General features: G+C 40.1%; 1 protein-coding gene across 1 annotated transcript in view; it reads right to left on the bottom strand.

Moving 5' to 3' along the window:
- MED12L (mediator complex subunit 12 like) overlaps positions 1-24,092 on the bottom strand; it is a 385,357-nt gene that overhangs the window by 327,080 nt on the left and 34,185 nt on the right. The window contains exons 2-4 of the mRNA XM_027875724.1: positions 22,486-22,590; positions 18,815-19,006; positions 12,519-12,678 (exon numbers count right to left, since the gene is read on the bottom strand). Of these exons, the coding sequence (XP_027731525.1) occupies positions 12,519-12,678; positions 18,815-19,006; positions 22,486-22,590 (457 nt within the window). The remainder of the gene's footprint in view (positions 1-12,518; positions 12,679-18,814; positions 19,007-22,485; positions 22,591-24,092) is intronic.

Below are 24,092 nucleotides of genomic sequence, written 5' to 3'. Positions count from 1 at the left end.
CAGAGACCTAGGCCCAGAATCGTACTGCCACCTTGGACAGAGACAACAGAGGACCTACGAAAGAGAAATAAATAAGGTGGGGTCACAGCTGCATCAGTGCTGGAGAGTCTTAATTTGTGTGAGGCCAGACCACTCACTCACTCACTTCCTGGGCCATGGAGCATTGGAGGAATGTGATCTATTATTATTCTTAGGTCAGAGGAGCTGACTCAGCTGCAATGGCCACCACCATCTTAACCTAATCTCAGAACCATCTTTGCTTCCTTCTCCCCTACGGAGGCAATCAATTGCCTCTGTAATCTCCCTCCCATCTGTCCCTTCTTTACCACTGCCACTAGCAAAATTCTAGTTCAGGCCCTCATTTCTTCCTACTTAAGCTTTTAATATCCTCCCAAGAGATCTCTCTGTCTCCGGTATCCCCAGTTTAGTCTCTATCACTCGTACCACCATCGCCCCCTAGTGTACTCCTGACTTTAGAAGATTAAGTATGCCCCTCAAAATCTGGCTCCAACCTTCCCCTCTAGCCTCATTATTCTCTCTCTTAGCCTTTATGTTCAAACCAAACTGGATTATTCTCCAACCCATATTCTCATATTCTTCTATCTCTGTGTCTTTGTGGTCTTTCCCTTCCTTCAAGGGTAAACTCAGATGCCACTTTTTCCATAAAACCTTCCCTTCTCTCCTCTGCAGCCTTCTCTACATCCTCAAATTTCTTGTAGTACTTTGTGTAGAGAGCTTCCTTGCATTTATCTCACCCTCCTTTGTATCACAATTTTTAGGTGTATAAAAGGGTTTTTCTGGGCATTTTCTCTGGCTGCCCCTCACGCCTAGAATGTTTTCCCTCCTCATCTCTGCCTCCTGGCTTTCTTGAAGTCACCTAAAATCCTCCCTTCGACAGGAAGCCTTTCCAAATTCTTCTTAATTCTAGTGCCTTTCCACGCTTGACTATTTCCTACCTAACCTGTGCTTGGCTTGTTTATACATATTTGTTTGTTGTGTCCCTCATTAGACTGAGAGCTCTTTGAAAACATGGATTATCTTTCTGCCCTAGCACTTAGCACAGCAGCAGAAACACAGTAGGTACTTAGTAAATGCTGACTGACTGATTGTTTTCTTGGCTTTGGCTTGGGTGAATAGCATGGAGGATGAATTAGAGATCCAAAGCAAAGAGGTTCGTTGGACTTGATCAGATGAGACCCAAGACTCTACTATACTGGAAGGGTATGCCTTATTCAAAAGAAACAGGGTAAGTAACAGAGGGTCAGAGTAAGTATATATATATATATATATATATATATGTGTGTGTGTGTGTGTGTGTGTGTATGTGTGTATGTGTGTGTGTTTTAAGTAAGGCCCTCCATAATCTGGCTCCAACCTTCCCTTCTAGTCTCATTATTCCCTCTCTTGGCCTTTATGTTCAAACCGAATTATTCTCCAACCCATTCTTTCTCACATTCTTCCATTTTGTCTTTTTTCATATCATGCAATATGCCTGGAATAGACCTGCCCCATCCTTTCATCTTTGTAATCTTTCCCTTCCTCCAAGGGTAAACTCAGAGACCACTAGTTAGCTAGCTAGCTAGATAGATAGATAGAAGGTCAACAGAAGCCAAAACAAAAGCAATACTGTCAACACTGTATTGTCATCAGACTACCTGGAAAGGAAAAGAAGATGAGTTCCATTAATAGATCATAAATTGGGCAAAGAGGAATAATACAATGACAATGAGGGACTTCAATTATCTGTGGGAGTTTTCTCTCTTCTTGATTGTCTTTAATCATTATTTTATCCATCAAAAGATTAAAGAATTAACAAGTGGAAATTCTATTCTGTATCTCATTCTAATAGGGAGGAACTAGTCACTAGGGTAGGAATGATGGGAAATTTGAGTTGCAAGAGTGGTCACTCCCTTCTGGAGTAGAGAGGAAAGGAGAAGACATGAACTGTAGCTTTTAGGAGAGTGGATTTCAAAGGGTTCAAAGAAAAGATAGGTTCCCATGGACTAAAATTCTGCAAAGAAGGTGGGCCCATGAGGGATAGAAATTTCTCAAGAACAAAATTCTGAAGCCAGAAAGAGAAAAACTCTGATATGAAGGAAAAAGGGTAATTATCTAAAGAGACCAATGTAGATATATGGCAACATTAACAAGTGACTTAAATTTTTTTTTAAATGTACAAATGATAGAATCAAGGGCATGTAACAGAGAAAGGCTACAAAAGCATGAGATATTATAAGAATACTGTCCAACTAAAAGTTGGGATGAGTTGAAGCTGGTGAGGAAAGGTAGGGTCAGCGAAGAGGTTTGTTTTTGAGTAACGATAGGGAAAAGAGGCAGAAAGAAAAGAAGGGCAAGGGCCACTGATAGAACAGGATGATATGATGACAACGGAGAACAGAGAGAGAACACAGAAGTGTTCAGCTCTCCTTTTGTTTGTTTGCTCCTCCAAGAAGAACGATCTATAAACTGGAAAAGACAGAGCAAAGATGGTGACTAGGGGACTGGTATTCAAGCTAAGTATGGCGAAAAGTGTAAGGAAACAGAGTTGTCCAGGAGGAATTTAAATGTCCTGGGCCAGAAGAGATTCATCTCAGCACTGGTGGAACTGGTGGATGTGACAACTGACAACTGCCACTGGCAGTGATCACTGAAAGAACACGAAGAGCAAGAGAACTATTAAGTCAACTCCACAAGCATTTATTAGGCACCTTCTATGTACCAGGCACTGTGCTATGTGCTGAGGATACAAAAAAAAGGGGAGAAGGGGTAGAACCCTGTCTTGAGAGCATCCTGCCACTTTCCACTTGACTTTGGGAAAGTCACAAACATCCCTGAGCCTCAGTTCCTTCAAATTTAAAACGAGCAGGTTGGCTTCTGAGATCCCTTCCAGAGCCACATCTAAAATCATATGATCCTCTAAAGTAGGAATGTCTCCAGTAGAGTGCCCCAGGGATCTGCGCTTGGTTTCATGCTACTTGACATTTCTGCCAAGGACTTGAATAATTCCACAGATGTAACACTTACTAAATTGGCAGAAAGCTCAAAGCTGGGAAGGATGTCTAATGTACTCGATGACAGAGTCAGGCTTCAAAAAGATCCTGATAGCCTAGCACACTGGGCCAAATCCAATAAGATGAAATTTAATAGGAATTGACATGATGTCTTACCTTTGACTTTAAAAAAAAAATCAGCTTCGCAGGTACAAGATAGAATAGGCTTGGCTAGACAGGAGTTTGTCTGAAAAAGATCTGAGAATTTTAGTGGACTACAGGCTCAATGAGTTTGGGGTTTCATGTGGAAACCAAAAAAGCTGATGTCCTGAGGCTACACTAAGAGAGGCAGACAGTCTGAGAATAAGGAGGAGTGAGATTGTCCTAATATCTTTTGCCCTATCAAACCACATCTGATTCTGCTCAAGTGCCATATTTTAGGAAGGGCATTGATTGGCTAGGTAGTATCAGAAGAGGGCAATCAGCTACATAAAGAGCACTGAGGTCACACCCTAAGGATAGGCCCTATAAACCTAGGTTATTTATCTGGGGTTTGTGAACTTTTTAGAAAATATTTTAATAATTATATTTCTTGGCTTGTAATCCTATGAATTTTATTTTGTGCATTAAAAAAACATTACACTGAGAAGGTTTCCCCAGAGTGCCAAAAGGATCCATGACCCAGAAAAGGTTAAGAATTCCTGGTTTATAGAAACCGGGGGTGTTCAGCCTAGAAAAAAAGATTTATTCAGAAGCCAGATAACTGTCTTCATGTAACTATGGGAAGAGCTGTGGTAGAGAAGAGGGATTTTTCTGCTCAGCCCTACAGGACAGTACCAGGAGTCATGGACAGAAGCTGCAAAGTAGCAAATATCCCCCAACAATTAAAGTTATCCCAAATTGGAACAGGCCACCTTGGGAAACAGTAGTTGAAATCTTCAAACAAATGCTGCATGATTGCTCCTCTGAGATGGTGTACGATGGATACCATTTCAGGTATGAGTTGGACTCATCAGCCATCTAGCTTCCAACTCTGAAATTCTGCAAATTCTGTGATCCTCTACTCGGAACCCCATTAGATTGTAAGGTCCTCGAGAGCAGTTGTGGCTAACCGCCACACCACGTTCATGATCAAAAGGAGTGTTTTGGCTATGTGTTAACACTTGGCAAAGTTTCTTTCTCTTGCTACAGTCAAGACATTTGAAGATACACAAGATGTTCTTCTCCCAACCACAAAACAAAAGTCATTAAACTCTCAAAAGTCTGCAGCCAATTCTGACCTGCTGCTGCTTTTACTTAACCTCTTAAATACAGAAGTATTAAAAACAAACAAAAAAAAAACCCCTCTTCTACAGCATTTCCTTAAATTCATTTCCACTTAGGGCCTTACCTTTTCCCCTCAGTTGTAAGGCTTTCTAAATTCCCTTCTTTCTGCATCTTTTTCTTCCTGACTTCTATCTAAACCTCTTCCATCCCTTATGTTCCCTACATTCAAAACTCCATTTGAAATTCACTTGAGGAGCAGCTAGGTGGCACGGGGAATAGAGGCCCTGAGTTCAAATCTGACCTCAGACACATAACACTCACTAGCTGTGTGACTGGGCAAGTGACTTAACCCCAACTGCCTTACCAAAAAAAAAAAAAATTCACTTGAATATTTTTTACTTTTTTTTTGTTGATTCTTTTTTTTTTAAATTCGAGTCTTTTTGTACAAAATGACTAATACGAAAATGTTTTATGTGAGTACACATGTATAAACCATATCAGATTGGTTACCATCACAGGGAGAGGGGAGGGGAGAGAGGAATAAAATTTTGAACTCAAAAAAACTTTTTTTAAAAAGTTTTAAATTTTTTGTTTCATCATGTAATTGGGGGAAAAATAAAATATTATATACATATATACATTATATATAATATACATAATATACATATTATACATATATATATATATATATATATAAAATTCACTTGAATAAATGCTTACATTCCTGTGAAATGCAGCCATTTCGAAGGCAGGTACTTTTTCAATTTTTGTTTTTGTAACCTCCATGTGGAGCACAGGCTCTTAATGTATACATATATATATAAAAATATATATATGTGTGTGTGTGTGTATATGTATGTATGTATGTGTATATATGTATGTATGTATATGTATATATGTATGTATGTATATGTGTGTGTGTGTGTGTGTATATATATATATATGTACACATATACAGGCTCTTAATATTTGTTGAATTGAATTCTCTCCTTTTGGTATATATACTGTACCAGTTAAGACTTTTTCTACTATCAGCCTCTGAGGGATAAATCCATCTCATCTACCTCAAAAGTGCTCTGGTATTCTAGAACACCATGCATATTGATAACTAAGATTCTGTACTCAGAATTTTCACATCAAGATTTCACGCAAGGCTGATTTCCACATGGCCTTTCTTTTTTTAAGTCCTTACAAAACAATCAAATAGCAGTACTTTATCTCTCTTCTCAAACTCTGAATGGCAGAACTGAAAATAAAACATGTTCCTATTTCAAGGAAATAAAGCCCATTTTCATTGAAAACACTTAAAAGCTGAAGAACAATCACCATAGTCATTCCTGCCCCAGATGTATAGAGTGGGATCTTTGCCCATCAAAGTAAAAGGCTAGAATCTGTTCTTGGAGACTGATCTGCAGAAGTCTGCATGATTTAATGCAAACAGCCATTTGTACATACTCCTGGCCTCACAGCTTACCTACATTATGGCTGCTGCCTCCAGAAGACAAACATTTCCCACTGTCCTATATAATTTCCTTGAAGGAAACTTAGGAAGATGTCAAAGATAAAGCAACCAATTAAGGAGTGATCAGGTATAAAAAGGGTGTGGGTAGGGAAAGGATGGTGACCTAGGAGTTAGGAAAGGTTTAGAGGAAAATGAACCAATGAAAAGCATTTATTAAATGCTTGTAATGTACCAAGCACAGAGCCTTGTGTATACAATACAAAAGATAGTCCCTGCCCTTAAGGAATTTACATTCTAATAGAAGACAATACATATAGTGAGACAACAAACATTTATTATGTTCCTACTGTGTGCCATGCACAGTAGTGGACACGGAATATTTTAGTCCAGGAATTCACTGAGACAGTTATGTCACAACCTGTCTTGGAAATGGTGCAACCAGGGCAGCTAAGTTGTGCAGTGCATTGACCCCGGAGTCAGGAAGACCTGAGTTCAGATACGGCAAATCTTCTTAATGCAAGTTTTTCTGGCCCAAAAGTTAGATAAAGCATTGTCAAGTTCAAATCCGGCCTCAAACACTTACTAGCTGTATGACACTGTTCGAGTCGTTTAATCCTGCTTGCCTCAGTTTCCTCATCTGTAAAATGAGCTAGAGAAGGAAATGGCAAACTACTCTAGTATCTCTGCCAAGAAAACCCCAAATGAAGTCACTAAAAGTCAAACATGACTGAAACGACTGAACAACAAAATATATGGAAAAATGACAAAAATATATGGAAAGTGTTCAGCAAACCTTAAAGCTTATATTAAGATCAGGGGATGGTACTGTACCAGCTCACCAGCCTGATCTCTGACACCTTCCTAGCCTTCAAAGTCCTAGCTTGACCAGACCCTTCTTGACCTTCCTCCAGCTGGCCTTCACTTCACAGCTCAATTCCCCATTTAAACAGGATCCTTTAATAAGCAAGCACACCCCCTCCCCTCATATTGCCTCTCTAAACCCTGGTTCACATTTAATGAATGTTACTTAAATAAAGATGGACTATTAATAGCCCTTCCTTCCAAAATTTAGCCCCACTAGCAATTCTCCTAAGTACATTTATTGATTTTTCCTCTGACCTACTAAAATATTTCAGCCCTTGAAAAGTCAAATATAGCATTCCTGATACTAATGAAGTGAGAAAAATACAACTAGGTTTGTGTTACCTCTCTGCTGATCTGTGATGTTAACTGTCAGGAGACCTTACCACTGATTCATGAAATTCATCTTCTTAATTTGTAGTAAATTCTCTATGTTGGTTTCCAGTTCTTTCTAGCTCAAGTTTTCATTGAGGAACAATGGAGAGGAAGAACCCACAATGTCACAGAGCAAAGATTTCACCAGCCCACAAAGTACAATGGGCAAGCTTTTCAGTTGGTCAATAAACATTTTTTTAAGCACTCACTCTTTTAAGCACTCTTTTAAGTACTGGGATGGAAAGAAAGGCAAAAGACAATCTTTGGCCTGAAGGCGCTTCCATTCTAATGGAGGAAGACACACAAAAGGAAGTGGAAAAAAGGTTGGGGGGTGGGCAAGAGGGAAGTTACCAAGCTAGGGTTATGATGGTGAAATCCATGTGAGTACAGTTGAGTAAGAAATGAAGAGATGGCTGGGCTGGGCTCCCTCCCTAAACGGAGGTGTAGAGAAAAGCTATCCACCCTCCAATCAGAGGGAGAGGACCCAGGGGCAGAGGTATTTCCAAGGTATGAGTTCCAGGGCTGAAGTGATCTTCTAGGATAAAGAGATTTATGATGGAGGAGTCCAGAAGAGTATAGTTAGGTACAACCTTGGTTAGTTACTCCTACTTACATGAATTTTAAAAGACAGAAGACCAATCTCTTCTACTCTAGTTAAGAATTAGAGAAGCAGAGAATCTTAGTGCTGAAAGGGATCATAGAGGTAATCAGTCTAAACCCTTCTTATGCACCTATACAATATCCCTGACAGGTCACCATCTAGCCAGTCTGAACACTGGCAGTGACACAGAGCTCACTACCTAATAAGAGGAGGGATGGTTATTTCTTTAGTCTTATGAATGATGCAAAATCTGTCTTCCTGTAACTTCCAAACATTGGTCCTCTTTCTGACTCCACCCCCTGGCTTTTCTAAATCCTTTCAAATATTTGAAAATGAGCTGCCATGCCTACCTCCATCCCCCAATATCTTCTTGAGTCTAGATTAAATGCCCCTGGTTCCTTCAGCCAGACCCTTCACCATCTTGGGCACCATCCTATATGCATGTTAGAGTGTTTTCAATCTCTCTCTTAAAATATGATTACAAACTGAGCACAGTAGTCCAAATGGGGTCTAAACAAGACAGAGTGCAGTGGCAGGGTCATCTCTCTCATTCCAGATACTGTTTAAAGTCACCGTCATTGGTAAGTCATTCCTCAGCTCTTTTTCCATGAGCTGATTTTCCTCTTTTGAGGACAAAGAAAGGTCCTATTCTCCTAAGGCAGACAGGGAACCAGCCCACACCCCTTACAAACTAACAAGATGGTCAGAAGTAAAATCACCACAGCTGTAAGATGTGACTATGATAATGATTGATTTTGCAGACGTAATCAGTCCTATCATTTTATTATTTCTACTAATAGTCATTAAGTCAACAAGCATTTTTTTTGGGGGGGTGAGGCAATCTGGGTTAAGTGACTTGCTCAGGGTCACACAGCTAATAAGTGTCAAGAGTCTGAGGCCAGATTTGAACTCAGATCCTCCTGACTCCAAGGCTGGAGCTCTATCCACTACGCCACCTTGCTGCCCCTTCAACAAGCATTCTTAAGTACTTAATATGTGCCAGGTATGCTGCTAAGCATTGGGGATATGAAAAGAAGGCAAAAATATGGTCCCTGCCTACAAGGAGCTCAAATTCTAACGAGGGAGACAACATGCAAATGACCATGTACTAACAAGATATATACACTAAACAGAAGGTAGCCTTAGAGAGATAGAACTAGTAGCAGGCATGACTCCTGTAGAAAGTGGGATTTGAACTGAGTCAAGAAGGAAGCCAAGGAAGCCAAAGAAGCCAGGAAGCAGAGGAAAGGAGGGGAAAGGATTCCAGGCAATGGGGGGCCACCAGTGAAAAAGGCATGTGGATAGAGTGTCCAGCTCGAGGAACACCAAGAAGAGCAATGTAATAGGTAAAAGCAACAGGTTGTGGGCAGCAACGTGGACATATGAGACATCTCAAGGCCAATGGGAGGAGGGTAAGTCAGGGAGCAAAAATGAGGAACAACAATGTACCAGAGCAGTGCACTGGTACCCCATCTCCCACATCAGTATTAGGAAATACTCCAGAGATTCAGGTGGAATCTCTTTGAAGAATTTATGTGAAAAGATGGCCAATAATCGCACATGGGTAAGAAATCTATCTATGTCAGAAAAGAGAGTATTTGCCCTGAGAATTTAAAAACCCACCAGATGTATGAAGTACTAGAAAACCAGGTTTCAGAATCCTTGGAGATGTTTGAAAATGGGACAGAATCCCATTTATCTGGAGTAGTTTAGGTATAGTTCTGCCCAGATACAGAGCGGAAAAAATACTTGAAGAGGGTTGAGAAAATGCACATTCTTAATTCCAAAAGACTCAAGAAGGAAAATGCTATCCACATCCAGAGAAAGAATTATGGAGTCTGAATGCAGATTGAAGCACATTATTTTCTCTCTTTTTTTTTCTTTCTTGTGGTTTTTCCTTTTTGTTTTGATTCTTCTTTCACGACATGACTAATGTGGAAATATGTTTAATATGATTGTACGTGTGTAGCCTATATCAGATTACATACCGTCTTGGGGAAGGGGGAGAGGAGGGAGGGGGGAAAATTTGGAACTTAAACTTAATAAAAGTGAAAATGTTGAAAACTAAAAAGAAGAAAGGAGAGAAAGAAAGAAACTCAAAAAATGCACATTTTTCCCTTCTTTACAGAGGTAAGAGATTTATAGGTGTGAACTATTACATGTATTGTCAAACAAGATTGAAAGTTTGGTTTTATTGAACTTTTTATTTTACTCTCTTTTTTTATTCTTGTTATGAAGAAAGGGAAGTTCTCTTTGGAAGGTCACGTAAAAATGGAAATATAAACAAAATTTTGAGAAAAGACAAAAACACTTTAGGGTCGTAACAGGGTCATTGACTATCTACTATGCCTGGAATTTTCTCCTTCCTCATCTGTCTCCTGGTGTCCCTGACTTCCTTTAAGTCTCTACTAAAGTCCCACCTTATTCAAGAAGCCTTCCTCTAGCCCACCTGACGCTAATGACTTTGCCTTGTGATTATCTCTAATGTATGTAGCTGTTTACATGCGGTTTCCCCCATTAAATTGTGAGTCCCTTGAGAACAAGGCCTGTTTTGCATTTCTTTGTAGCCCCATGACTTAACACAGTGCCTGGGATATAGCAGGTGCTTAATAAATGCTTACTGCTGACTTAGGGATTGGGGGGAGGAATGCATCCCAATCAAAGATCCACAAAAAAAAAATAATCGAAATGTCTTTTAAGCTTTAAACATTCCATTCGAATATCCTTTTGTTTATGTCCCTAAAGCAAATGTATCCAATATCAAAAGAATTTAATTGAGGGCTTATGCTATTTCATTGATCTGGTATGTCCTGTGCACGAAGATTCTCTGTCATTAGTCACTTATATATCTCTTCCCAAATGCAGGTGTTTCACTGATCTCCCTTTACCCAGCCCAGCTTAGTGATTTTTCCTTCCTAACCAAACTTCCAAAGTTCTGCCAAAATGACCCCGTCACTCTCCTTCCTGTTCTGGATAGACCTCATGGTACAGTCACTGCAGCAGGAACACGGAGGCTTCCTCTCTTCTGGTAGAGTCCTTCAATTCCTCAGGAATTCTTCAAAAGGTTGAGTAGAGGAACAAAAAGACTGTTACATTGGGTCCTACCCATGGGCCATCCACTCCATAGTGATGGCAGCACCAAAGAACTCTTTGGGGAAAGTGGATAATGTGGGAGAAGTATATGTGACCATACATTCATACATCATAGAGCAAATGAGCTACAACCTAAGACTCTTGACTCTTGATTCTTTCCAATTCAGTACATTGTCTTCTGCCAATCACTATTTGTATCCAGGTGAAATTAGGTTAAAATGAAAATCAAGGATAGTCTTTTTGAGGAAAAGCAGTGACAAAGGGGCATCTAATAGGATATTTCAGTCAAGTCAGTCAAAAAAACATTAAGCACCTACTACTACATGCCAGGTACTATGCTAAGTGCCAGGGATACAAAGAAAGTATCATCCCTTGGACTTGGTCACAGTGAGAAGTTAAAAAGAGCCATAGGTTGATTACATGTCAAAGTATCAGTTTATCAATTATTTGTTATTATTGTTGTTTGCCACCAGCTGGAATAATCATTTTTTCCCTCTAAAAATATAGGTTCTCTCCACAGAGGCAGCTTTGTAGCTCATATTAGAACTTCAGAATTTGGCGAACAATCCATATTCTCCTGACACATAACACTTACTAGCTGTGTGACTGTGGGCAAGTCATTTCACCCCAATTGCCTCATCAAATTAAAAAAACAAAACGAAACAATCTATGTTCTCCCATCTATCTTCTTCGTGATTACTTCAGACTTTCCAGACTAAAGAAGACATCTAATAATAATCTTAGCCTGTATAGCCATGGCAGTTTCATACTTAATTTAAGACAGTCATAACCTTCTGCTCTGAGGATTAAGGTAGACATATGAGAAGAGAAACTGTTGATATGCGGGGAAAATTGAATCAAATATCTCTAATATCACTAAGAGATAAGTGGTCAAAGGATGTGTACAAATAGCTTTGGGAACAATAATACAAATGATCAACAACCGATTGAAAAAATGCCCCAAATCATTAATAATTAAAATTAAAGTGACTAAAGTGTATCTCACAATCAGCAAAGGTGACAAAGAGGGATTTGGTTTATGTTGGAGAGGCTGTGTGAAGGCAGGCATTTTAACACATTTAATGGAGCTATAAATCTGTCTAACTACTGTGGAAAACAATTTGGAACTATAGAGAATGATTCAAATACTTATGACCTACCACCTACCATACCACTAGTGGGCTTGAAGAAAGTCAAAGACAGAGAAAGGTCCCCTATGTACAAAAATATTTATAGTAGCGCTTTTTATGGTAGCAAAAACTGGAAATAAAAATGAGAGCCTGTCAATTAAGGAACAGCTGAACAAATTACAGTATATGAATGAAATACTTCTACACGATAAGAAACAACAAAGAGGAACAACTCTGAGAAATGGCAAGACGTGTATAAACTGATGCAGCACAAAATAAGCAGAATCAAGAGAACAATTTATATCCTGGTCACAATAATGTAAAGGAAAACAGTACTCAAAAATACCAGGAGTCATATCAAAGCAATGGCCAATCTTGACTCCAGAGGACAGATGATAAAATTCATCTCCCTCTTCTCGGAGAGCTGGCAGACTACAGGTGGGGAGTGAGACATAAGTCGTCAGATACAGTCAATTCGTTGAGCTGTTTTTTGTTTTAATTGTATTTTTAATTACAATGGATAGTTCAATTTGGGGCAGTTATTACGAAATGACATCAATGTAAACAAAGCATCTTTACCTAGAAGCTATAGGGTGTTTTTGTTTTTCGAGACTAAACTTGAACAGTTGGAGAAAACAATAACCTAACTTTTTTGGGTACCATGCACAGGACCTAGCAGCACAGGAAAATCTAAACATTTGCTGAATGAAAAAATTGAGGAATTGCAGTCAATAACTCACCCATATTCGGATCAGTTGCCTGGCGCTTCTTAATCTTAGCCTCAGAAATAGCAGAATAATAGGCACATGTCATCTTGATCAACCATGCTGCCCGAAGCAATGGCACTGAATATTTTGCTAAATATGCAAAAACATCCTCCTTTTTGCTAAGGATAGGAACCTTAAAAAGAGGGAGAAAAAGAAATCAATATTTATAATATTCAGAAGATTTAAAATTCAGAGCTGGAAGGGACCTTGGTGTTCATCTCTTCCAGCCCCTTAATTTTATACAGAAGGAGACTGAGGGTCCCTGGAGGACCAGGTCACCCACTAGGTCACACAGTAGTAAGTTTCAAACTCAGGTTTGACTCCAAATCTATTTCTAAGGAAAGAAGGAGCAAAAGGGGGTGGGGGAAAAGACAAGTCAAAAATGAAATTTACTTACTTGCAAGGGAACAGTGAATGGGATGAAAATTCAGCAACTGCTAGTAGATTTGTCAAGAGGTTTTAACTAGGAATGAAGTTCTTACTTTTGTCCAGAGGAACAGCCCAGTAGAATTCAAAGCCTACTGAAATGCGGGTGGGAACACCTGAGTTCCAGGGTCAGCTCTGCACTAAACTAGCCATAGGACCCTGAACAAGACACTAACCTACAAAATTGACATACAGATTCATCCCCCCAAAAATATAACCCAAACCCATTTTGTTTGTTGTTATTTATTTATTTATTTATTCATTTATTTATTTATTTTAGGCAATTGGGGTTAAGTGACTTGCCCAGGGTCAAGTGTTTGGTCTCAGGCTGAATTTGAACTCAGGTCCTCCTGACTTCCGGGCTACAGCTCTATCCACTGCGCCAGCTAGCTGCCCCTCCAAACCCATTTTGAAAATGAGAAAAAATGTTTGTGAATTTTCTCATAACTCACATAGATGCTAAAACCTGAGTCTTATCAGCAACAGTAGAGGGGAAATATTTCAAATAAACCCGAGACTAGAGCTGAAGTGTAAAACTGTGCCGCTGTCGCCACCCCGCCCCCCCCCCAAGTCTTACTTTCCAAAAAAAAAACACTTCTTGTCAAACGCTTTGCAATACTGGTATTTCCTAAGTCACACAGAATGCAAAAAACTTCAAAGGTGCCTGCAGCCTGAAGGTTAATATGGAGAGGCAAGAAAGCTTATATGGAGGGGCTGAGCATTAATGTGGAGGGGCCAAACACTAATGTAGAAGAGCAGGAGGCTAACTAATATGGAGGCAGGAGGTTCATATGGAAGGGTAATGAACAGCGTCCACCTCGGTGCTTGGGTTTAAATCCACTAACTTCACTGAGTGACTTTATGTCATTTAACCTTTCTTAGCCTCAGTTCCCTCCTCTGTAACTCGTGATAATAACACTTACATGATATACTTCACAGAGCTGTAAGCTAAGCATTTTGTAAGCCTTATCCGTACTTATACTTTGTATACGATACTTCTACTTTGGGGTTCTTAACCTTTTATGGACCCTGGAAAAGGGTCTATAAAAGCTAGTGAAATCTATGGACTCCTTTTCAGAATCATGTTTTTAAATGCATACAATAAAATGCATAGGGCTACGAAGGAAACCAATTACATTGAAATAAACATCTGATACTTTCCCCAAAACAAGTTCAGAGACACCCCCACACACACATCTGTTCCCTTGTTAATCCATGGACCCCACAGCTAAGAACCCAGTGCTCCACATAAATGAGAGCACTTATTAGGACTGGGGGAGAGGGAAGAGTTGACCAGACCTGTGATTACATTGAATAAGGAACTGCCATAGAACAAACACCTAGAGCGGCCAACAGGTGCCTGCTCTGAAACTTGGTCGTAGAATTTTTCCTGAGGCACCGAGAGCCCCAGTAACTCGCCCATGGGGACACGGGCAGTCTCTGTCAGAGGCAGAGCAGGAAATCCAGGTCTTCCTGACCCCAAGGCCATTTTGTCTGCCTACTCAATCACACTTTCTCTCAATGGAAGTCATAAATGCTAAAATGATACCTCAGCAATCCTAACAAAAACTGAAATAGAAAATACAGCGTATAAATGAAACAAAAATGATGGAGGAGTTAATTTATTCATTTAAATCAGGTGCTTAGGGAAGTTTATTATTTCTTTTCAGACCCAGTGAGGGAGCTGGAGCCCCGGCACACAGAGAAGCAAAGGGGAGCTGGTAGAAAGGGCTAGTGATCCTTTCCCAAAGTCTCTAGTACTGATAATCCTAGGAGGGATTTGCTTATCCCCAGAATCTAGTCCACTCACTAACCCAGAGCAAGAGACCGGGGCCGACTGAGTCCACTCAGCTGTGACAGCAGGTCGGACCCACTAAGTCCTAAGGTCAGAACAGGTTTTTTTTTTTTTAAAAAAAAGAGGAGCACAGAACTTGAAGTAAGAAGGTTCCTGGTTTTGTCATTCCCTGTGTGAAACTGGGACCAATCATTTAAGCAATCAGTCCCTACAATTTCTCCTAGTATAAACGAAGAGAATAAAAACACAAGCCCCATCGGTCTCAGAAGAGGTAATATAGTCAAAGGACCTGGATTCAAATTTTACTTTTGCTACTACTTATGTTCTGTGTGAACTTGGGCAAGTCACAAACATAGTAAGTATCAGTTTCCCAATCTGTAAAATAAGGCTTCTGAGGTCCCTTCTAGCTTTAAATCTATGACCCCATGATACCAGGCCTGGAGTCCTGAAGCCCTGAGTTAAAATCCAGCCTCAGACATGTGACCCTGGGCAAGTCACTTAACCTATATCTGCCTCAGTTTCCTTCAACTGTAAAAAGGGGATAATAACCGCACCCACCTCCCAGGGTTGTTTTGAGGATAAAATGAGATAGTATCTGTAAAGTGCACAACACAGTGCCTGGTGTATAGTGGGCATACAAATGTTTATTCCATTTCCCACCTCCACCCATTCCCCTACTATTCCTTAGGACTACTGAAGGTCACAAAGTAATATGAGCACCTTGGTTTCAAAAGCCACAAAAGGAAAGAAACAAGATGATCTCCTAAGGTCTCTCCCATTGCCCAGGGTTCTTTCCATTTGGAAAAAAAAGTTTGAAAACCGTCAACTGGCTGCCAGGCACATCTTCTCCTCCTCAGTGGCCATCCCCTCCAATTTGCAGCCACAACTCCAAAGGGAATAAATGGAATGTGAGCCTAATGAATAAGGCTTCAGGTTCTGGGCCCCTGTAATGAATCTGGCCAAGGATTAGGAGGACGTTTTGTGAAGTGTTTCGTCTAAAGGGCACCCGCTTCTCAGTTCACTGACTACATCTTTCAAGACCTTTACAGGAAAACACGTGCTTACTCATCCCAAGGTCAGACCCGCCATTTCCGCTAACACAATATTTGGCATGTCAAATATCTGTCAAAGGCCAGGCTGCTTCTCAGTTAGGCACACAGAAAAAATGTGTTAGGACCAAGATCCAGAGCAGATAGACAAACAAAAGCGGGAGAAGTTTGCCACCTCTGAGAGTTATTACTGATGCTATCTTTCCTGGAAAGCCTAAACGATTTCTTTGCAACAGCAATCGACAGGAGGATTAAAAGCTGAAGAAGATAAATTTAATACAACATATTAAATATTTAGATGAAACAGCCAACAAAACTGAACGACTAGGAGATATTATAATAGCCCTGGGCAAAACTCTAATGTTACCCTCACAAGCAATCTCCCAAGAGAAGTAGTTAGCTAAATTTGAGGGCTTAAAATTCAGAAGAAATATACATATATTTATACACACATTTATGAGAAGAAAGTTACATAATTAGGGAAGAAGAGAGAGATCAACAGCTCTGTCCAATTTATAGCTACGGCCAGCGCTGAACCAAACCACAAGAATCATACAAACCAGAAGGAAAAGATTCACATGGACCAAAATTTTTGCTCTTCCTTACAGAGACAGAAACTATCTTTAACAGAGAAAATTGGCCAAAAGTTTAGGGTATCTGTTTGATTCAGTCAATCATCTGGCATACGTAAATACCTTCTTGTCTTCCAAGACAGTTAAATAAAATACAGTAATATTATAACTGTCTCGAAGTGAAATAAAATCAATGTTTTTCAGGGAGGTAACAGCTGCAGCTACATAACAGTAGGAAATTAAGACCATCCAGTATGTAGCTATTGTTTTCCTCCCATGGAAGAACCCTCTCTTCTCCCTACCCATTCCTCTTTCCACATTTTTCCACATTGGCATCATCTATTGCCCCAGTGGGGCCAAAACGGATCACCAGCATAGGTCAGAGTTGTCAGATGACCACCTGAAATGGATAAGTGAAGACTACAGATGTTTTCCAAACTTAGAGACATTCCCTATAGTACGCCAGAGCAGCAAGGAAGGCTCCCAGTCAAAACCCAGCTGTTACTATCTATCAATTAAAAAACCCTGTCCCCTTCCCACCATGCAGTTGTCAATCTCTCGGAAGCAAAACACCTGGCAATTTACACGGTTCATTCTGACAGCAAAACAAGTTAGGAAATTTGATCTTTTCACATACCCCCAACTACATTAGACCCCAGATCAGAGTTGGAAGGTGATTCATGACCTCAGCAGGAAAGGCAAGGATTTCTGCCATAAGCTATCTGAAAGAAGAATTCTAGAAGAAATGCAAGAAGCCAATACCATAACTTAAAAAAATTAACAACAACAAAAAAAAAACTTATGAAGAACATGCAGAGAACGAATAACTTTGCAATCCCAAGAGGAACAGATGCTCAGGCCAACTGAAAATGCTCTTTAAAAAAAAAAAAAGCTCAAGAAATGACTACTTTGAACTATGTTCAATGGTTCTACAAAGAAAACAGCTATAAATTTGCAAAGAAGGAATGCCAGGGCTTACCTGAACAACACCTGATTTGGCCAGGGTAAGCAGCTCCTAATAAAGAGAGAAGAACATTGACTAACAAACAGCTCCAGGATTTGCCTCCTTCCTAGAAGATGACTCTCCTAGAACAATATACCTCTAATGCAAAGTACATCGTCCCTTTGCCAGCAGGAGCGTTTAGGGAGCATCAAAAATATGTCTACAATGCTTCCAGAACAGGAAAACCTGCTAAGAAGAATGCCACATTGGCCAGGCAGGAGTTGGAGGCGCTAACCAACAAACGGCATAGGAATTCCTAGTGGAGAGAAAGCAAACAATAAAACGCACTCGGGATGACATTAGCCTGGCCTGAAGTGCAGTCATTGGGTAAACTATTCACCACTGGAAAAGACAAAGCCAAACGGTCCAACAAGCTTTAGTGACGTGATCCAAAAAGGAAGGGAACAGGAGTAGGTTTAGTTTACACTTAGCAAGGTGCCTGGCGCACAGTAGGTATTTAATAAATGTTGATTAGCTGACTTGTTTTGGGTAGGTCAGTTTATACATTTAAATATTTCAGTTGGGCCTGGTCACAGAAACCTATCATGGTAACAAAAATAAGACCAATGAAAAAGCAACAAGTCCTATTTGGAAGGATTTTTGTTTAAAAAGGAAAAAACCCCACCAGGAAGCTCTTCTCTACTTTGGGCCAGTGCCAGGCCTGCCACTGAAAAGTTAAGAAGACAGACATACCTTGGACAAAAAAAAAAGGCTTTAGAGGAGACTGCAAAGAAATCCATGGGCTCATTGGGAAAACCATACAAGAGGTCAGAGATAAAGGAAGCCATTTCTAAGCTTACCAAGAAAAAAAGCTTTCTAGCTCTTCAGCTAGCTTCTAAGGAACATTTTCTTTCAATCGGTCTACACGATTGTTCATCCTGTGTGTCTTTTTTCCCATGACAAGAAAATGTTCATTCTGAGGCACACTCATCAAAAGAAATGGTAAGGACCCAACAAGCCTGGCAAACTCGGCTCATTTCACTCTTTCATAGATGAAGAGCACCTAGAACCTTAATCTTGACTTAGCTAGGAACCTCAAGATGCTTTCTTTTAAAGAGGAGTGAGTTGCCGACAAAGCATGGAGAGTTAGTTGTACACACTTAGCTCTGCTTTCAAGGACTTCTCGAACCGAGGAATCTGAGTCACGGAAATGGTGGGTTCCTGATACATGCTCTGGACGTCAAAGTCCTTCCTTCTCTGCCTTCGGTAGGCTATATAAACTGTGTTTCTATCTGAAGCTTCTCGTCTCAGACAGAATCCCTATATGGGACACACAGTTCAAAACTAGGAAAAGGGGAAAAATATATATATATACAAAGTCCACCTCCTATTTGAGGGAAGGAGGAGTTTCATCATTATGAGCTTCCCCACTTTGATGAAAACCAAATATTAAGGCAATGTGGAAAAAAAAAAGTAACTAATACCTTTTTTGCTAAGTTAGTGAGTGGTTTATTTCCTGCTAAATCTGAAAACCAATTGTGAATTGCGCTCTGGGATCGGGCAGTCACCAGCCAATAATTGTCTTTAGCATTAACTTGTGGTTTCTTCTTTCCTGTGTCCTGGAAAGTATTTAGCTTCAGTTTCTCTGCTAATATGCTGCTAAAATAAGCTCCAATCTGGTGGAAGGGAAAAAAAAAGAGAGAAAAGAAGGGAAAAGTAAGTTTAAAGAACAAGAAAAAGCACCCTGCTATATTAAAAATTTGTGGTTACAGTTTGATTGAAAAAAGCCACCAATTTAGTCAATCACATAATAGGATTAAGAGTCAATCCCTGGAAGCAAAGAGTTGGGATTTCCGTTAAACATCACATATCACCTTTGTTATTTAGAAATCTAAATTACAAATAAGTTATTCCACCAGGAAAAAAAAAAGGGGAGGGGCTTTAAAGGCATTGGGCAAGATAAAATGGAAGTCTTGAACATTTTAAAGGTAAATGGCTTTTGCCTTTGCTCTAAAGCTAGCCTTCCTCCTTTACCACATTAGACATTCTTATTAATGTTAATTACACCCACCCTCTAGGAGAATATTTATCCTAACGTGAATTTTGGGTTTTAACAGTAATGGAAAAAAATCTAGTAATCACATAGTAATCACTCTTTCTTCCCCTCCCCCAATTTATTTATTTATTTATTTATTTTAGTAATCACTCTTTCAAAAAGAAAACTGTGTTTACATTAAGGATTCTGAAAACTGGTGAAAGGCAATTTAAAATTTCTTTTCATGGCAAACAACTTATCAATGCTCCAAATTTTCAAATGACCTGTCAATTTTACCAACACTCGTTTCTCATGATACTGCCAACATGATAACTGCAAACATTGCAAAAATGTGTGAAGAAGCCCCACAGAGCTGTTTCTTCATTTCTGTATTATTGGGGTTTTTTTTAAAATCTGGAAATGTTCAGGAAAAAAAGACCAAAATGGAATAATAACTGGAAATGGATGAAACTATATAAACTCAGGGCTGTTAGGTGGTACCAGGACTGGAGTCGGACAGATTGATCTTTCTGAGTTCAAATCTGGCCTCAGATACTTACTAGCTATGTGACCCTGGGCAAGCCACTTATACCTGTTGGCCTCAGTTTCTTCATCTGAAAATGAGTTGGGAGAAGGAAATGGGAAACTACTCCTGTATCTCTTCCCAGAACACCCCAAATGGGGTCACAAAGAGTTGGATATGGCTGAACAATAACAACAACAAACATAAACTTGTTTCAATTTTCCCAAGAGGTCTATTTATGCATCTCTCTCCTATCCGATACTTTTTTTTTTAAAGGTAGGCCAGTCCCTCTCTGTGTCCCCAGACACAGCAGAAGGTGACAGCAAATAGGACGTACAGCCTTAGCTGTGCAAATTTTTAAAAGATGAATTATCATCTGAGTTAATGTTCATGAGTCAATAAATATTTAGTCTGTAGACTGGCGTGCAGGTGTAAGCAATTAGCCAAATCTCTCTACCTGAATATGAAAGAAGAGCAATTTTTTAAAAAGATGTGAAGTAGGTATTCCGTGATCCTTTTTGATTAGTGTGTGATTAAAATTTGGGCTGTTTGCTTTTTATAATTACACTTTATTCCATGGACTTAATAATACCAATGGAACTCGGTATAATTGCATATGCATCCTGGGTCCTATGAACACCTTCTAAACAGATGCATACTGTAGAAAGCAACATTTTCTGGGAAGTAGAAGATTTAAAGAGAGCATAAGGAGAGACCAAAGTATGATTTTTGACATTTAATTGGAAGTGTTTATTTCCCCCAATTTAATAGGTACTTTTTTAAGAGACTAAAGAATTGTCTTGGTAACAAAGAAATGGCAGAAGTGGGGGGAGGGGAACGTGTGTTAAACAACCGTTCCCAATCTATGGAAACACAGAGACTCCTTAGAGGCTATTGCGAGTTACTCAAAGGGTCTACAAATCCTTGCACAGGCCAACTATTGCCATGTGGATCCATGCTTTGCTCCAACAAGATATTCAGCTTGATTCAGTATAAAAACTCTACTCTCTGTAGGCTGAGTAAATATTATGTCCTACACAGATAGCGCATTGCTATTTTTCAAACGTAATACATATGCTGCTGGGATTTAAAAATGTAATTTCATTGACAAGCATCATAGTAGTGAATCCATAGTAGGCTGGTTGGTTGGTTGGTTTTTTGCCATCATCTATTTCCTCAATCAGATACGAAGTCTTACTATCATATGGGGGGATGTGACATTTTTGTGAATTCAAAAACCATCTCCATGGTCAAAATTTCCAAACTACTGGGCTAAATGTTTCTTGGAAATTCAGGTGTTTGGCACACAGTATGTGCCTAATAAATGCTTAGTGACTGACTGATATGCCATAATTACTGGTAGGTAGAAAGAACATTGAACTCAAGGTCAGAATACCCAGGCCCAAGTTCAAGTTCTGCTAGCCCTCTGAGCCTCTGGAGGGGCAAGGCAAGCCCACCAGCCTCCCTGTGTTGCCAGGACAATCAGAGAAGATTGAGAGGATAAATGTACATTAAACATTATAAAGCATTATTTTTACATTAAACATTCATTCAGTTCAGTCATGTCAATTATATCCGACTTTTCATCACCCCATTTGGGGTTTTCTTGACAAAGATAGGGGAGTGATTTGCCATTTCCTTCTCCAGTTCATTTTACAGATGAGGAAACTGAGGCAAACAGGATTACGAGACTTGCCCAGGGTCACACAGCTAGTAAGTACAGGAGGCCAGATTGAACTCAGGAAGATATGTTTTCCTGACTCCAGGTCCAGCCTTCTATCCACTGCACAAATGCCTTAAGAATGTAACAAAGTTGACTTTTTATACTCTAGAGAATAAAAAAGCTTAAAAGGGACCAAAATATTTCAGTGCCAGGAATCTCAATAATGATGGTTGTTATAACCATAACAACCTCCTTCTTCTTGACACTGGTATTTTAATAATTAAGAACATATCACGTTCAACTGAAACTGAACAAATAGTTCGTACCAGGTAAACAAGCTTGGCCAGTCCTCTGAGAAGTGTTCTTAATCTCCCAGAAACAAGTACAAACTGCTTTTTTGTTGTTGTTCTAAACCTGTGATTTCCTCAATGTGGGGAACTCCCAGCTTGGACATTCCCTCCATTGATACCATTTATGAGACTTTTCTAACTTGCAACCTTAGAGAGCTACCCAGCACAAGAAGTAGAATTCATAGTCACATGGCCACTATGAATCAAAGGACTTTAAGTTAACAGAAGTATACCATGAGTTACAGAACATAAGCGCTCAGGGAAACCTTTCTGTTTAATCTGTATTAAGGACCATTTCTTCAAAGGCACTAACATGAAATCATTAACTGCTCATCTTTTCCTGGCAATCACATTTCCCAAAATGGTTGTGTTGAGCTGGAGAGACACTGCTTTGGACGAACACTCTCTCACCTGACGAAGAGTCATCTCACGGAACTAAGCTCAGCCCCTCCATCGTTTAGAGAGATTCATTTTTAGGACATAAAAAAAATTTGCTTGGACAAAACTTAATCATATATCTAAACAGAGAATTTTGCTCACTCCACGGTTTAGAAACGAAGCTTGAGTTTAAGACCGAGCCTTACCTTGGATGGGTTAATGACGATATTCTTGGCGGAGCCATGCTCATCACCAGAGAAGGCCGGTTGGTTATTGAAGCCTTGTTTTACATTGACTGCAGTGAGTTCATCCTGTTTCAAAGAAGGTAATTCATTCATCATGATGTTTGAAAAACCTGAATCTACACCTTCACCTGTGAACCTGTGCTCCACATCTGGTAAATATTCAGGCTTGCCAAAGAAGGGAATAGAGGGCAAAATGAAGGAAGAAAAAAGGGACTACTCCAAATAAAGAGGAAAAGCAAGTCTAGCATGACAGATCCAGGCCACAGAAGCCATCCGGTCCAGTGCCCTCATTTTACAGATGAGGAAACTGAGGCCTAAGGCTCAAAGTCATAAAGGCAGTGAGATAAAAGTGGAATTTGAACCCAAGTCCCCCGACTCCAAACCACTGTGCTTTCTACTGCACCACAGAGAAAAATCACAGAATGTTCAAACTAAGGGGGATTTCAGATATTTCCAAGTCCAATTCTCCACCTCAGTGGAGAATAAACTTACATAAGATCACAAAGACAGTTACTGGCCAAACCACTGGCCCTGTCGAATTCCTGGCTTGAATCAAACGTCACCTCGTGCATGAACCTTTCCTGATAAGTAAATGCACTCCCTAAACTTCTTGAAGCTAATTTTGTATGTGCTTTTTTTAAATTTAATTTAAATTAAACACAGAATATGGGTTCCTTGAGAAAGCCCAATGAATTCCTATGGTTCCTTAATCCTTCTGGCACTGAAAGTCCTTTCACTCTGGCTCCCACCTTCCTTTGCACACGACACATCCTTCCCTACAGTCCAGTCAAACGGGTCTTCTTTCGGTTCTTCAAACCCCATCCACTAAATCCCCTCCCTGTGTCTTTGCATAAGCTGTGCCTCCTAGCAGGCTTTCCCTTCCTCTCCTCTTGGATTCTCTAGTCTTCTTTAAAGCTCAGCTCTAGTGGCATGTCCTCCTACTTGAGACCTTTCCTGGTGCCCCCAAGAGGCCAATGCTACTTCCAGAAAATGACTTTGTAGAGATCATGGGTGCTTAAAATGTGTATGGCATCTCCCTTGAAGAAACATAAGCTCTGTGAAGGTTCTCTGTCTCAGTTCTGCCTTTTTATATCCAGTTCCTAAGACAGGTTCCTAGCACTTAGTAGGCACTTAATAAATGCGTGTTGATTAATTAAGAGACTACCGTATTTTTGGCTTTTATTCTCTGGTGCCAAGTGAGGCATCTTCTAACACTGGTGTTTAATAAATATTTGACAAATTAAATAACTGGATCACAGATCTGCCCTGCCCCCAACCTCCCTCCCTCCCTCTCTCTCCTCTCACCCTTTCCCTCCCTCTCTCCCTCCTCTCACTCTTTCCCTCTCTGTCTCAGTGTCTGTCTGTCTCTCTCCTCCTCCTCTTCTTCCTCCTCCCTCCCTCTATTCCTCCCCCCTTTCTCCCTTTTCCTTCCCCCATCTCTCCCCCTCCCTCTCTATTCCTCTTCTTCCCTCTCTTTCTTCTCCTTCCCTCTCTTCTCTCTCTCTCTCCTCTCGCCCTTTCCCTCCCTCTGTCTCTCTCTTCCTCCTCTTCCTCCTCCCTTTCTCTCT

The sequence above is a fragment of the Vombatus ursinus genome, unplaced genomic scaffold, assembly GCF_900497805.2.
Source record: "Vombatus ursinus unplaced genomic scaffold, bare-nosed wombat genome assembly UNPS02014810.1, whole genome shotgun sequence".
NCBI lineage: Eukaryota > Metazoa > Chordata > Mammalia > Diprotodontia > Vombatidae > Vombatus > Vombatus ursinus.
The sequence above is the reverse complement of the archived record's forward strand: the minus strand, read 5'-3'. Positions and strand labels throughout refer to the sequence as shown.